The sequence below is a fragment of the Peromyscus eremicus genome, chromosome 13 (genome assembly GCF_949786415.1).
Source record: "Peromyscus eremicus chromosome 13, PerEre_H2_v1, whole genome shotgun sequence".
NCBI classification, from domain to species: Eukaryota; Metazoa; Chordata; class Mammalia; order Rodentia; family Cricetidae; genus Peromyscus; species Peromyscus eremicus.
The window spans coordinates 50129513-50144924 of record NC_081429.1 but is presented as its reverse complement, the minus strand read 5'-3'; the positions used below and the strand labels follow the sequence as shown (position 1 = coordinate 50144924).

The window sequence follows — 15412 nt, the reverse complement described above, 5'->3', positions numbered from 1 at the left end:
GCATGCATGCATGTAGAGGCCAGAAAACCTTGTTCATTAGGAGCTGTTCACCTTATTTTGTGAGACAGTGTTTTCTCATTGAGATCTGGGGCCTGTTGATTAGGCTAGCTGGTTAGCAAACCCCAGATCTACTTGTTCCCATGTTCCTAGTGCTAGGATTACAGATGTGTATCATCAACCAGACTTCTTATGTTAGTATTCCAGGTCAAACTTAGGCCTGTAGTTGGACATTTCTTTCCCACCCACCAATTCCCAAATAACCACTCAGAGGCTTAATCCCAGGCTTATTACTAGCTAACTCTTACACTTAAATTAACCCCTATCTATGTATTGCTACGTGGCTCATGGCTGTACCTGTCCTCTAGCATATTTTGCTTCCTGGGCAGCTGTCTCCCCTGACTCTGCTCTCCTTCTTCCCATCATTCTCAGTTTGGCTTTCCTGCCTAACTTCTTGCCCAGCTACTGACCTATCAGCTTTTTATTAACCAATGAGAGTAATACATAGTCATAGTGTAGCGAAGGATTGTTCTACAGCACGGGCTGTCATGCTTCAGTAGCATTTTATGGTCAGAGCTATCTCCCCAGCCTTCAAGTTGTTTATTGAAGCAAGCTGGAGACTGAAGAGCTGGGTCAGTGCTTAAGTGCACTGGCTGCTCTTCCAAGGACCTGGATTTGATTTCCGGAACATTCATGGCAGTTCAGAACTGCTATTCTGAGGGGATCTGATGTATTCTTCTGGCCTCTGTGGATACTTCATGCATGTGGTGCACAGATGTTCATGCAGGCAAACTACCCATACACATAAAATAAAAATAAAGGTTATAAAGCTTTAATAAAAGCAAGTCAATAGGTTTAGTCAAATGTAGGGAGTCGGTTTTGGCATAAAGATTCAAGTGCCATGAGGCAGAAATCATTAGGAGCTTGTTTGGAAGTTATCTACCATAAAAACTATAAATTCAGAGTATAAAGAAGTAAACTGCAGATAGAAGAGACAAAGAAACCATGTTAAGGCACATTATAAAGAGTTAAAAACCATTAATAAAGAGAATAATATTAAAAGAGTTTTAGAAGAGAAATGACGCATTACTCATAAGAAAACAGAACAACTGCATAGTTTTCCTGCAGACTGGAGGCGGAACATCTTCAAAGCAGTGAAAGAAGATGTCAGTCTGAAGTTCTTTAGCCAAAGCACCCTATTTTTTATTTATTTATTATTGCTATTATAAATTTTTACTTATTTTGAGACACGATCTCTTTACATAGTCCTGGCTGTCCTGGAACTCACAGAGATCACTTACCTCTGCCAAGTGCTGGGATGTGGTGTGTGCTACCACCACACAGCTAAATATCCTTTTAAAGACCTTTACAGATCAAAAGGGAGGAAAGGGCTAAGACCTCCTGACTAGCAGAGACATGCTAAAAGATTTGAAAGGAGATTTCATACAGAAGGTATACCAGATGAAATCTCAGATCTACAAAGGCAGAGTGAGGAGTAAATGGTAAGTATACGGGTATCACATCTTCTTTATGTTTAAACGTTCTACAGATAGCTACACGGTTCTTAGAACACATACGAAAGGGACTTCACTGAGACAATAATGGAAGGGAAGTGCAAGTAAATACCAAGTTTATGGACTGCCTGTGAACTAGTGTATTCTCAACGCCACAGTGTATAAACATGTCTGACTGTGTAAATAATGTAAGCTGTAGAATATGCAGAAAAACACAGAAAACAAAGGTTATATTATATGCAAATTGGAAAGTTAAATAAATACTCAATTCAAAAGAGTCAAGAAGAAAAATAAGTAATGAGACAGAATTAAGGGGAAGAAAAAATCTTGTGATTACCTGCAGGCACACTCTGGAGTTCAGAAGAGAACCTCTGGTGTCAGGCTCACCTTTCAGCTTGAGACAAGTTCTCTTGATGTTTGTCACTGTGTGGAGCAGGCAAGGTGGCCCTGTCTCCGCCTTCCGCCTTGCTGTGGGAACACTGGCTTGCAGGCCTGCTCCTGGCCTGCTTCGTGTGTGTTCTGGAGATTGGAACTTGTGTGCTGAAGGCTTTACCCGCTGAGCCAGCTCGCCAGCCCAGACAAACTGGATTTGAATATACAGCTAGCAGTTGGAAATGTAGCCTATTCACATGGGCACTGAAAAGTAAAGTACTTAAAGAACCTCAAATGAGAATTGAGAGATTACATCAAAAGACCAAATGTGTATATTGCTTATAAGAAACCCACTTTAAGGATACCGTTAGAAAAAAATTAAAAGAATATTTATCAAAAGAGGGCTAGGTTAGCTGTATTAATGTCAAAGATTTCAGAGTGTGGGATATTATATACAATAAGAGAGACAGTACTTAAGGGTAATTGAGTTATTTCATTAAAGGAGATATAGCAATCCTATGTCTATAAAAATGAAAAATCCTGAAAGGAAAAGAGCAAATCATAATTTTAGTTAGACTTTAGTATTCCTGCTTATATCTTTTTACAAAAGAAATAATAAATCGATAAGGATATAGAAAGACATGAACCATATAAGTAATCAACTTGCCTTCTTTGAGATGTATGGGACATTTCATCAAGGAATTATGTAATGTATATTCCTTTAAAATACTACATTCATTTTTGTTGATGTAGATTGTATTTTGGGCTATAAAGTCTCTATAAATAATGCTTGAAATGCTAGAAAGTACACTTTTTGACCATAAAAGGATTTTGCTAAAATAGAAAACAGAAATAAATTGAGATTGTAACACAGTCCTGTAGCCCCAAGTTGTTGGGAGACAGGGAAGGAGTTCTTGAGCCCAGGAGCTCAAGGCCAGTCGCAGTGACGTAGTAAGCCATCTCTACTACCAACAAACAAAATACCACTCCAGGAGGGATAGTCAGTCATTTAGAGCTGAAATAAACACTTAAAAGGAATTTTTTTTTTTAAAGAAGAAAACTAGGTGTACATGTGAGAGACAGACAGAGAGACACAGACAGACAGACAGACTGACTGAGGAATGAACCCCAGGGTTTCATGTGTGCCAGACAAACACTCTACCACTGACCCATTTTCCCAGCCTACTTTTACCTTTGTGTGTGTGTGTGTGTGTGTGTGTGTGTGTGTGTGTGTGTACGTGTACATGTTAATATTTGTTATATATTTACTACTGACTGAATATATAGATCTGTTTAGAAATGTCTGGTCCTTGTGTTGGGAAGAGATGCGTGAGCAGTATCTCTAGTTTTCAGTGTGTGGCATTTGTCGTCTGTATCAACTTCCATATTTTATGAGAAGATAGTTGAACCATCTCTTTGTTCCACCTCCTTCCCTCCTGAATTCTCCTTCCTCCTCCCGTTCCTAATTTTGCTCAGCTCAAGTATGTCATACACCTTGAAATTTAGAGTGTTTGCATGTTGTTAATACTGGAAATATTGAGAGAAAATATAGGCACCATTAGTTTTTTGGCTTGTAACCAGACAGAAATAGCCCGATGTTTGACATTTCGTGTGTGTCTGTGTTTCCTCAGAATGAAAATTGGTAATTTTAACAGCATTGTTTGAGGGGATTAAAATAAAAATTTCAATTGATCACTAATTTTGTCCCCTTAAAAAATAGGGTCTCCTGTGCTACTATAACCCAAGCCCACGGACTCGTGTTTACTGTGAACTCTTTCCGAGGCAATTTCTTTTTTCTTTCCCTTCCTTCCTTCCTTCCTTCCTTCCTTCCTTCCCTCCCTCCCTCCCTCCCTCCCTCCCTCCCTCCCTCCCTCCCTCCCTCCCTCCCTCCCTGTGGAGTGAACCTTGGGCCTTTTTACCACCAAGCTACAGCCATAGCCTCCAATTTGTATATTTTAAAGAATAGATGCATGCCTTGAGTGCAATAACTTTGTCTATTAAATTACTCTGTTGCTACAAAATATAAATACAATTATCTTCTGGATTACTTTTCAGTGGGTCCATTTTTCTAAGTACCAAATATGTTGCCTTTTCTTTAAAAAACAACAGCAGCAGCAGCAGCAGCAACAAGAAGCCAGAAAATACTGACTGGCTGGCAATACTAAACACTTGAATTCTAATTTTTTTATACCTAAACTTGTCGTATAATTACACTGAATTGTTTTTAGAAACAGTCCTGACTCTTCCAAGTTAGCCTCTGTAAAAATATTTTCTGATGTCCTCAGTGGATCCCAATAATAGGAGATAATTATGCATGGGGGAAGCCAATAGATTTTTACCAAAGTGCTCTAGAAACACAAGGCCAACAGCTCTGCCACGGGGATACATCCCAGCTCAAATTTTAAGACAAGTTACAGAGTATGCTTAGAAAAACAGCTGGAGATACTTCATAATTAAAATGATTTATTCACATGTGTGAATGTCCATGTTCTGCACACATGTGTGAGTGCCATGGTGGAGGTCACCATGGTGGAGGTCAAAAGACAGTCTGTGGAGGCCATTCTCTTCTGATATGTGGGTCCCAGGAATTGAACTGGGTTGTCAGGCTTGGTAGTTAGTACCTTTTCCCACCAACCATCTCTCTGGCCCAAATGGAGATTTTCGTTGAAAAAGGTTCTTTGTGGTGTGCAGAAGATACAGGGGGGTGGAACAAAGTCTAAGTCTTAAGTGGATGTGAGTTAAGTTTTAAGGCATCCCATTTTATCAAAATTTTTGAGGGTAGCTGTAATAGTGGTGAACTAGAGATTGTTTGAGATAAAGGTTCAGAGGCCCATTGCCAAGTGATTTAAACCATAAAAATCACAGAGGAACAGGTGTCCTGGTTCTTTTAGCACTTTATTAGTGTGGATGCATTAAATTGGTAACATAATGCAGTATGTGTTTTGAAAGTAAAAGTAGATGTATAGTGGACTTAACATGTAGGAATTGAGTTCCCATTCACCGATAGTCAGAGTCCAGAAAAGGAGCTGTGGCCCTCTTCCTTTAGTCTGTCTCCTTTCTCAGTTGCCTCATAATGTACCTCACAACAGTAGAATGATGTTTAAATATATGCATTTGTTTTTACACAAAATGGTACCTTATATAAGTTCAAATGAATAGCTGTCTTTCATAATGCTTAGATTATGTTTCTTTTCTACAGTTTTTTCTTATAGGCCATTGAAGGGTAAGTCTAACTAAATGTGATTGTTTTTTGCTTGTTTGCCATTTATACTGGATTTAGAACCTTTTTCTAGAAAAGGGTATTTGATTGTATTGAACTGGTTATTAGAAAACATGAATATACATTTTAATGTTTAGAAAGTTGCTGTGTATGAGTGCTTACTTGGTTTCGTTTTTTAGGAATGGTATTCTCATTCACATCCTATTTTGTTCCCCCCAGTTGTGGCCATTTACGATTATACAAAAGACAAGGAAGATGAGCTGTCCTTTCAGGAGGGAGCCATTATTTATGTCATCAAGAAGAATGACGATGGTTGGTATGAGGGAGTTATGAATGGAGTGACTGGGCTCTTCCCTGGGAATTACGTTGAGTCCATCATGCACTATTCGGAGTAAAGCTCAGCACAGCTGTGCTTTCCTTGCAGGAGGTCAGGTCTTCCCAGATTAACTAGAGGCCCTGGGAATTTCTTCCCAGTGAGACAAATGAAACATACAAATGAAGTTACTTCTTTTATTACTATGTTTTGGTTCATCCCCTAGTATTCAAAACAAAACATCAAAGCCAAGTCTGAACAAATGGATCTTCTTGCTGTCATTTGTCCGATGCTGTCTGGGTTGAAAATGTGACCGTTTCCCAATCTATAGACGGCATCACAACATAAACGTGTAGCTAGAACAAACCAGAGCAAGACTGGCTTGAGAAAAAAGTCTGGGGTCTTTCTCAGGAATCCTGTACACCCTTGGATTTCTCTTCCTGCAGAATCTGTGATGTTGGGTGTTCACTGCCTCAGTCTTGGGGTTAGCCTCGTGGCCAGATGGACACCCTTGCCCCTTACTTTCTTCCACTATATGGAGAGGAAGGAACCAGTGTTTAAATACCATGTTTAACTACTTTTTGATTGTTTCAAAGGCTGTTTTTCTTTAACACTGTAAATCCTGTGTTCTCTTAGCACTGGAGTATGCTAGGTGAGTTAATACTGGACTCCCTTGCATCCTGTCCTGTTTGTAGATTTTAAGGATGACATAATGTGAAAGTCTCCAAACATTCCCAGGGCTAACAGTCACCACAGTTTGATTTTAATGCACTGTTGCATGAGACTGCATTGCCAATAACAGCCGGTTTGTGAAATGTGGTAGGCACTTGTACTGAGGTGGGTATGTGAAGTTGGACACGAAGCTTCCTAAGGCTTTGAAGGGAAGAGCTCCAGCCTTTCACCTTAGGTGCTGCTTCTGGGAGTAGGGCTAGGAAGTCAGACCAGCTCTTGCTGTTCTTTGGATACTTAAAACATTTTTTCCTCCTTTTAAAAAGAGACTAGTTGTCAGGTCTCTGGACAGTCACTGGATAGGGAATGCCAGGCTGCTACTGTGCTGTGGACCGTTATCAATGGCAGTGTTAGCTGATGCTGAGTCATTTTTATTCTCTCAGCTGTAGAAAAGTAAATAGTCTCCTGATTTGAAGTGATTGGACTCTAAAGTAGACACTCCTAGTAAGAATCTGAACCTTGGGATTCAGACTAAAGGGTAGTGGAAGAGACTAGGACAGAATATTTACCCACTCAACACTGATGAGAATCAGTGTGATGTGGAAATGATTGGCATCTCCCTCATTCACAATTAGTTTAAATTCAGTGGAGTTTATATGTCTGGTGGCTTTAATAATCACTTCTGTAGTTAGTATAAGAAATACTTGGGAAAAAAAAAAAGGTAGGTGTTGCTGCCCTGTAGGTGAATACCATGGTGATGGGCGAGTTTGTATTTAGGCTCAAAGCTCCAGTGTGGATTCTTATCAGTCCAGTGAGTTGGCCAGAATGAATCTGGCTGGGTAACTTCACCTGAAGAATGAAAAGGAAGAGGAAGTAATAGCTGTCTGTAATTCAGATGCAGGCCTTGAACGTGCTGGTTAGTGATGCTAGAAGAATTTGGTTGAAAACTGAACAAGTGTTGTAGATGTGAAAAGCAGATCATACAGGCAGAAGCGAACTCCACTTAGATCTGTTATCTGAGCCTGAGGCTTCACTGTGTAACTGAGACCCAAACAGTTTCCTTCCCAAGACTTTTTCTGCTTTAAAGTTGCAGTTGTTTGTTTCAGACATGGTGTTCCTCCCGCTCTAGCCTCCCAGTGCTAGGATTACAAGCAGGAGCCACTACGCTAGGCAGCAGGCCCCCCTCCATTTTGATGACATCACACATCAGCTGTCATACTGTAGATTTTTCTCAACACTTTGGATTCATCTTTAACTTGCTTCTAGTACCCTTTCTACTTCATGCTTTGTTAGGTGTCTTGACTATCTTCAGGATATGTCCCTGAATGTCCTCTGAGCCTTTAGCTCCATTATGGACCCAGCAAGACTGTATATGAACATGTTTAACTTTGCTTGTATTGGTACATGGAAACTTATGAAAATAGTTGCACTAATTATTTATTTGCCTTTTGCTGAGTGAGCTTAGTGGATATATAAGACGATGTTTGGAAACCCAGCAAATAACTAGCTTGTATTGTATAGTTACAGAAACAGCTGGTGGTGGGCACAGCTTACCTTCTGGACCCCTGCTGAACTGGGGTTTGCAGAATACACTAGTGATGTACTTGGTGCTGAAGACTTGCACTGGGGGTAGTAATCCATGGGCCAGCTGATTCCTCCACTTGTATTGATGAGTACTGATGCCATTTTAGAAAAACAAAAACCACTGTCTGTTGGCTTTTCTTTCATTTTTTTTTTTAAATTTCAGTGTTGAATTCTATAAATTGTCTTGGAAGGATACTCTGTAACAATGAGCCAGGCCTAGAGTAATTGGAGACTTTTAATGTATGTAATATTTTGTAGATTGCATGCTGTTAATACTGTGAGGTTATCTCCTGTTTTATTGTAAAATTGCCCATTTATTTGCCCATAAACTAAAATATGGTCGATACTAAGAATTTTAAACGAATGTTGAAACTTAGGTGACCAGTAAGCAACTGCTTTACCAGGACACAGGTGCTCTGAGGGCGCTATCTTTCCTGAAATGTCTGATTCTGTGGACAGTTCCTTTACCCTGGGGGGCGGGGGGCAGGACTGGACGTTTGTCTCTTTTTTGCTATTAATATTTGAAGGTCCATGGATCTGAGTGAAAATACCTTGTGTTTGACCTTATAGCTAAGGCAAATTAGAAGCAAAAACAGTGCCAATGTTTGAAATCTAGACCAAGAGATTTCAGCCTGCTGTGTTTGGAATAAATACGAACTTTTTAAGATGTCTCCTACAGTATTTTCCTTTTGGCTACTTCCTTCTGTCTTCCTAAGAGGTACCTGCTGTTCCAGTTTTGGGGTGGGTACAGGACTGCTGCTTTTGCTGTTCCTAAAAGCCACTGGGTGATACTTCATCCCTCCTTTCCATCCCCGTCCTGCTGCTGTGTACGCCCAGCTGGAGACTGGCTTGTGTCTTTACAGTCTGCAGTAGAGTTGGACTCTAACCGTTCTCTGTTGATAAAGAGGATTCTTACGGATGGGGCATCACAGTGATAGCTCACCTGTTTTCCAGTTTCAATGTTCTTTAAAGGTCCCTTCCTGCAGCACAACTCTTGCTTTACCTTTATTACCTTCTCTCTTACGGAGAGAACATGGTGTGTCCTGAAGACCGCCTTGACTTCTGGAAAGGGCTTTGGTGAAGAAATAAATGGTAGGTTGACTGCCAAATCTTTGAAATGAATGGGAGCCGTTCACTTCTGAATAGCTTTGGCCAGGAACTCCTAATGGGTGTGGAGCTGACATTTCCCTAACACTGTTTACTTGGTATCTTAGAATTTTGGAACTAATAAGCTTTAAAGATGTTTTTCCAGTCTCACTTTAACGATGGGGTTGATGCTTTGTTTCAGATAAACAGCTAGTTAGCTCTTGACTCAGCTCAGTCTTCTCTCCACTGTACCAAATGTAATTCAATGTGCTGTATTTTTCTTTAGAAATCATGAGTTCTTTTTCTCAGGACTATACTTGAAAAGATATGCCATGTTTTGATAAATAACCACCCAAGTATTCATTTGCTTCAAGTTTAAGTGCAACCTGAGTGGAAATAATCTTCATTTACCCTTCTAAAACTTCATTCGTAAACACCTTTCCATAAAGCTGTGTGTAGCAAGAAGGCATTGTATTTAGTTCTACCCTGGCAGGAGCAGATCAGAGCACAGCACAGTACACAGCCTTACTTAGGAGCCTTAGAGAGTCACTAAATGGAGGCATTGAGCTTGGCTAGCTAAGTTTACGTTATGCTCTTTGTTTTATTGAGAATCTCTATTAAAAAAAAATCAACAAATGAAATGACAAGGCCTAGCTGTGTAAATGACCCTTGCTAATAAATGTTAAAGTTTTTGTAAGGAAAATAAAAAGCTTATTTTCACATTAAACTGAAGCCTCTTTTGCAAGTTTGGAATTCTATGGAAAAGCAGTTTTTAATCATATTTTGTGTCCGTGTACCTTTTTTTCTTAACAAAATGGTTTACAAAAGGAATGTAAACAATTTATGATCTGGCCAGTTACACTTTATAGCTCCCAGAGAGTGGGCGGTACTGAGTAAAAAAACATTCAGGCAACTTGAGTGGGCAAGTGTGCCAGTAACATTCCTTCTGTGCGCCATTGAGCACCTCGAGATGAGTGAGGGACATTCACTTAATTTTTAAATTGTATTTGGAATAATTACTGCTGTGTACTAAGAACTTGACCCAAATAAAAATCACACGAAGTATATTCCAGTGTCTTGCAGAATTATTTATGTATTCACTACTTCTTTCTAAGGTGGTTCTAAGCATTGATGGTACTATTCAATTACTTGTTAAGACTTTAAATAGAGTTGAACCTTTAACAAGCTTGATCTCTGAAATATTTTAAAGACAGCTGCTTATTTAATTTTGAACTGCTTTTTCCAGATATACCTAAGTTTTGTTAAGTGTAAATTTTTCTGTCATTGGAATGAGGTTGATTAAAAACAAAGGCGTTGGTTAAGATCCCAGATGATAAATGATTTGACTACACAAGTTTTTCTAGTGATTTCTCTAAGTATACAGGCAATCTCCAGAATAAGAACACTGCTCCAGGTCTTGTGACCCTCGTCCTCAGAGCCTGTCACTTCCATGACATGGAACGTGGGAGGCTCAGCCAACACGTTCTAAAGGAATGTTTTCAAGAACGGGATTTCTCCAGAAATAAAAGGGTCCACAGTTGGTAGCACTGACAGAGGTTAATAACTTTTATTAATAGTTGGATGATAGATGGTAAAGTGATTTGTAACCTGTAACTGAACAGATCCACTTGATCTGGCAGTCCCAGGACATCATCGTACTTCCCGATCACGGCAGCGTTCGGGGAGGAGATCCTTTTTGGCACTAGATTTTACCCAGTTGTACGTTATTTAAAACAAAATAGGTCAGGGGCTAGAGAGACGGCTCAGCAGTTAACAGAGAACCTGGGTTTCGTTCCCAGCATTCTTGAGCTGTAATTCTCTCATATACTTGTGAAGGCCCGCGTGCGCGCGCACACATACACACAGACACACACACACAGACACACACACTTCTTTTTAGAGGGAGAGGTTTCAAGACAAGGTTTCTCTGTAGTCCTGACTGTCCTGGAACTCTCATCAGTAGACCAGGCTGGCCTTGAATTCACAGAGATCCTCTGCCTCCTTAGTTCTGTGATTAAAGGCAAGTGCCACTACCGCCCAGCTAATACAAATTATTTTTAATTTACAAAACAACAAAACCGCCCATAAAAAGCTATTATTAATTTTAAAATAGAATTTTTTTTACACATTTATTGTGTATGTGTACACACACACACACAGGATAACTTGTGGAAATTGGTTCTCTCCTATCCACCTGAGTTCCAGGGATGGAACTCAGGTTGTCAGGCCTATTGGCAAACACCTTTATTCACTTCCTAATTAGTAATATTTAATGATCTCCAATCTGTTGGTATAAACAAGCAAAACACACGGAAGAACTGTAGTTAATTCCCTACAACACTTGATTTTTCCTGACACAACAAGCTTTAAAACCAGGTTCTTTGAAGAATTTACTTTGATTTATGTGTATGTATGCCATGTGTGTTCAGATGCCTTTGGAGGCCAGAAGAGGGCATTGGATCCTTTGGAGCTGGAGTTATAGGCGGTTCTGAGTTGCCTGACGTGGGTGCTGGGAACTGAACTCTGGTCCTCTGGAAGAGCAGAAAGCATTCTTGATAGCTGAGTCATCTCTCCAGCCCTACGAAACCAGGTTCCTAGTGGTACTCATCCAAAACACTCGAAATCCTTGTGTTTAAATGGAATCTATTTAATTTTTTTAAATTAAGGATTGGGCTAGATGACATAAAATATATAACTAGAAAAACAAATTTTCTGTGGCTTTCTGACCACTGTCCTAAGCCATTACAATAGTTTATGACAAGTGGCAAGTGTAACTCGGAAACTAACTTAATCCAGCAGTAGAATAAAAACATGTCAGTAGTACTGAATGAATAGATCTCTTTCTCATATATATATATATTTGTGTGTATATATAGCTTTGCACAATCAGGGAGCAAGGCACATAATGAAATGAGTGTACATTTATGCAGAAGAAAACAATAAAGGCTGCAAGAAAACCACAACTTCATCTTTACCAAGCTGTGCATAATCCTCTGAATAATGTCCTCTTTCTGCTACATTTGTTATCTTCATGCTTTAAAAAAGTATACTTCTACATTATATCTGTTTATGACAAAATTCCCACAGCTAGAAGACAGCCTTGACTCCAGGGAAAGGAGAAGACAACCCCAGTTAGAGATAATGTGCAATTCTTTGAAAACAGTAAACAGTATTTTTACAACACTGAGCACAAGCTAATCATATTTTACCTTACGCATCTCTGCAAGAAGAGTTCACTAGAGGCTGATATTAAAACTAAGCACAGTCATTTCAAACATTCCAGTTAATGCTTATTTCCTAGGAAGAACTATTTACAAATACAGGAAAAACTAGGAGGTGGAATTACGAAAAACGGCAGTTTTTGGTATTAAGTTGTAATAAATTTAATGAATGGATAGTTCCTAAAAGTGTATCCCGTCTCCCTTAAGTGCTGCAGCCACGTCTTCTTCCTAAGAAATTTAACCATCACTTGCTTGAAATTCACGAACAACAGGCTCCCAGCTTTGGCCGCCTCTTAAGTAGGCCCCAGTGTTGACGTAAGCTGCTTCTCTAAACATCTTTGGTAGAAAACAGGCAGACTCCATTCAGGTGGATGAAAACTCTTGTAATATAAGACAGTCATTCCCCCTTCCATTTGTGCCCAAACTTCAAAAATACTTACCTGTCTTTGCTTTCATTAGCACCTCCAAGTTTACTTGGTGACTTTGTTGTTTTTAGATGCTATTCCTCTAGAGAGTTCAAGGCACTGGGGATTATATTACAGCTTTCTAACATGGCTTACTTCACAGCAAACCAGAGCCCATGCCGGCCAACACATTGTGTATGAAATACATTGTTTCATAACACATTTTCACTGGATTTTAAAAGGACCATCTTAAAAGATGGTGGGATTTTTTTCTTGCATTTCCTTTTGGGCCAACTTTGGAGGGGTCACATATTACAGATAACATAAAGTTAAAAATTTTTAAAAAAATTAAAGTAAAAAAGGTTTTTGTAATTTGAAAGGAATTTCTCTAAGGGAAAACTGTCGTCATGTATAAACAAAAATAATTAAGCCTTTTTTTTTTTTAAATGAAGCCATCACATTCATATAGGACATTGTTTTAATTGTTCTAAACTGGAATAAAATCTGGAGTTACATCAGTTTTAATGCTAGTTCTGATGATACATGAAAATGTTTGGAATGGGTTTTTTACTTGCTTAAACACCACCTTGTATCTGTAACGTAAACCTGTTTTATGTGAGTAGCAAAGGTGATGTGTTCTTTTGGAAGTCTGATGAACCGATTCACACTACTGCTCAGCTTTTGAAACCTGGATTCCTGCTGATCCTGACCTTAGAGTTGTTACCCTGTTAGAATTACTTTGACCTCAATTCTAACTTTTTAGACAAACTCAGTGCTATTTATAACATCAAAGTACAATAAAGAGAGGAAAACCTAAAACAGTTTTCAGCCCTTTACAAGATAGGACATCAGTGGGTAGGAGCACCTTGATTTTGAAGGACTTTATAAAAACAAAACAAAAAACCCCATTGTTATCTCTTACTTTTAATTGTCTAATGAAAATAGGTCTTTTTGATCATCTTTAAGATCCAGCCATGTTTCTCTCATTAAAAAGTTTAGACATTGAAAAAAAAAACATTATACAGTTACGTGGATGTCTGAAGAAAAATCTTTTCCCCCCTCCAAATGAGAATTCCAGCAACTAAAAAGGGAAAGCGCATTTAAATCTTGTGGGAGTAAAAGCCAAGCTGAGGAGATTTACTAAGAACAGTATTCATGCCAACACCTGTGAACCGCAGGTAGGTTGTTATATTCGGAATAGGTTCTGCTTCAGAGTTGGTGCCCAAACTTTAAGCACTAAGAGACTTGAAATTACCTATATAGTAAAAATTGAGGGGATCACCAGTTCTGAAAAGCACTTATCCATCCTGCCCTCAGGAGCAGAAGGTCCTTCACCCTGTTCACTAGTCCAGGCAGCCTCCTGCGAAGGCCATGAAGCTGGAGCTGCTGAGCTGAGGGGAGTGAAGGCGGGTTCAGAACCGGTGTCAGCTGGCAGGAGGTCTTGTCCATGAACACACCAGAGCAGGACTAAACTACACCTCAGCAGAACCTCCCCACACACCGGGCAGTGAAAGATTGGAATGTGTCACTTTGGTGTTTTGTTTTTTTTAATTAACAGCTGTCTCTGTCTTTGGAGAAATCTAAAGAAACTGCATCTGTCACATGATGAGTCAGAAATGGACAGTTTACCACCCCTCTCATTTTCTTAACATTACTAGGATTCAAAGGTATCTGTTCTCCTAGAAAATAAAACTAGGGGCAGTGGCTCAGGATGGACATAAGAATTCCCATGAAGTCAACACTGAAGAAATGAAGTTGTTGATTTAGGGCTCAATCTAGATTGGAGGTACATATTTTTCCACTCAAGGAAACCTTAAGTTGTCTACCTGGCTTAATTAAAAAAGAGAAAAAAAAAAAAAAAAAACCACCCCTGGAGATAAGCACCAGGGGTCACTGGATCCACACTCTCGGTTTGTCTGTGGAGTGAATGTAGAGCTGCAGGTTGATGAGCGTGAGGAAGTACTTCAGTGTGGCTTGGCATCTGTACTCAGATTAGCTACAGTTGTTGTGCATGTTGAAACTAACAATGCAGGTATATTAAAGGTCACTTCATAATCATAATAGCAAGCACATAAATACTTGGTGAGCAATTTGAAAGATCAAAAAATTATCTTTAAGTTGGGTTTTTAAAAAGCACAATGACTTACAGTCATTTCCCCCCTAACTTCATGGCTGTAGTGAAGAATGGCTGCAGATGTGATGGGCGGTGCCACTTACACATCTTTGATGCAGTTTCTTATTGGAGAGTATTGTAGTGAAACTTGGCACACAGTACTAAGACTATATTCAACAATTGTTTATCTTCTTTACCCAGATTCACTGGAGTTACTTTCTGCTTCAGGGACAGGACCAGAAGATGTCTGCATTTAGCACTGATTATCTTTACAACAGGCACAGACTCTTTACAAGATGTGTTCATTTGTAATCGGTGGGATGGCCAGTTTTTATTCTCTTACTTAAAAACAGCTAAGACTGCATTGTAGTTCCATCAGCCTGTCACTGTAAGTTGACAAGCACATACTTTTCTCATGTACCAAGAAAAAAATTAAGCAGAGTAGTGGCATCAGAGTAGTGCTCCCAAGTTTTGCCCAACGGTACATGCATATGCCAGTGTCACTTACTGTAACTGGACTATGACACTGCTCCATCAGAACACCTGGTCACCTGTAAAATCTCTACACTCCAGCTGTAAACAGCAAAGATCTGAGCAGCTCCAGTAGCTATGGGTGAAATTATGAAAACTCATTTTGTTCATGATAGTTATATCCTAAATGGATTCTTTGCCTTACAAACTGATGAATGACACTGGTCCAGGGCCATTCTGTCTGAAATGACAGACAGTTCTGACAGGAAAAGGCCAGTTCTGTCTTTTCTTCCTCATCTCTTGTAGAGAACAACTTGTAAAGAAGGCATTGCAGTTGACTTTGTTTTAAATGATGTACTGCATTGGACACAGGGAGTATATTTCATATTTGGACTATCCACGAATTCAGATGTCTGTTAATGTACATACTATATGCAAAGGTAACTGA

At 39.4% G+C, this 15412-nt stretch overlaps 1 protein-coding gene across 11 annotated transcripts in view; it reads left to right on the top strand.

The window, feature by feature from the left end:
* Abi2 (abl interactor 2) overlaps nt 1-9390 on the top strand; it is a 92507-nt gene extending 83117 nt beyond the window's left edge. For all 11 annotated transcript variants that reach the window (XM_059278534.1, XM_059278530.1, XM_059278528.1 and 8 more), the window contains one exon: nt 5323-9390. In XM_059278534.1, coding sequence (XP_059134517.1) covers nt 5323-5498 — 176 coding nt within the window. In that variant the 3' untranslated portion in view covers nt 5499-9390. The remainder of the gene's footprint in view (nt 1-5322) is intronic.
* Nucleotides 9391-15412: the final 6022 nt, after the last annotated feature.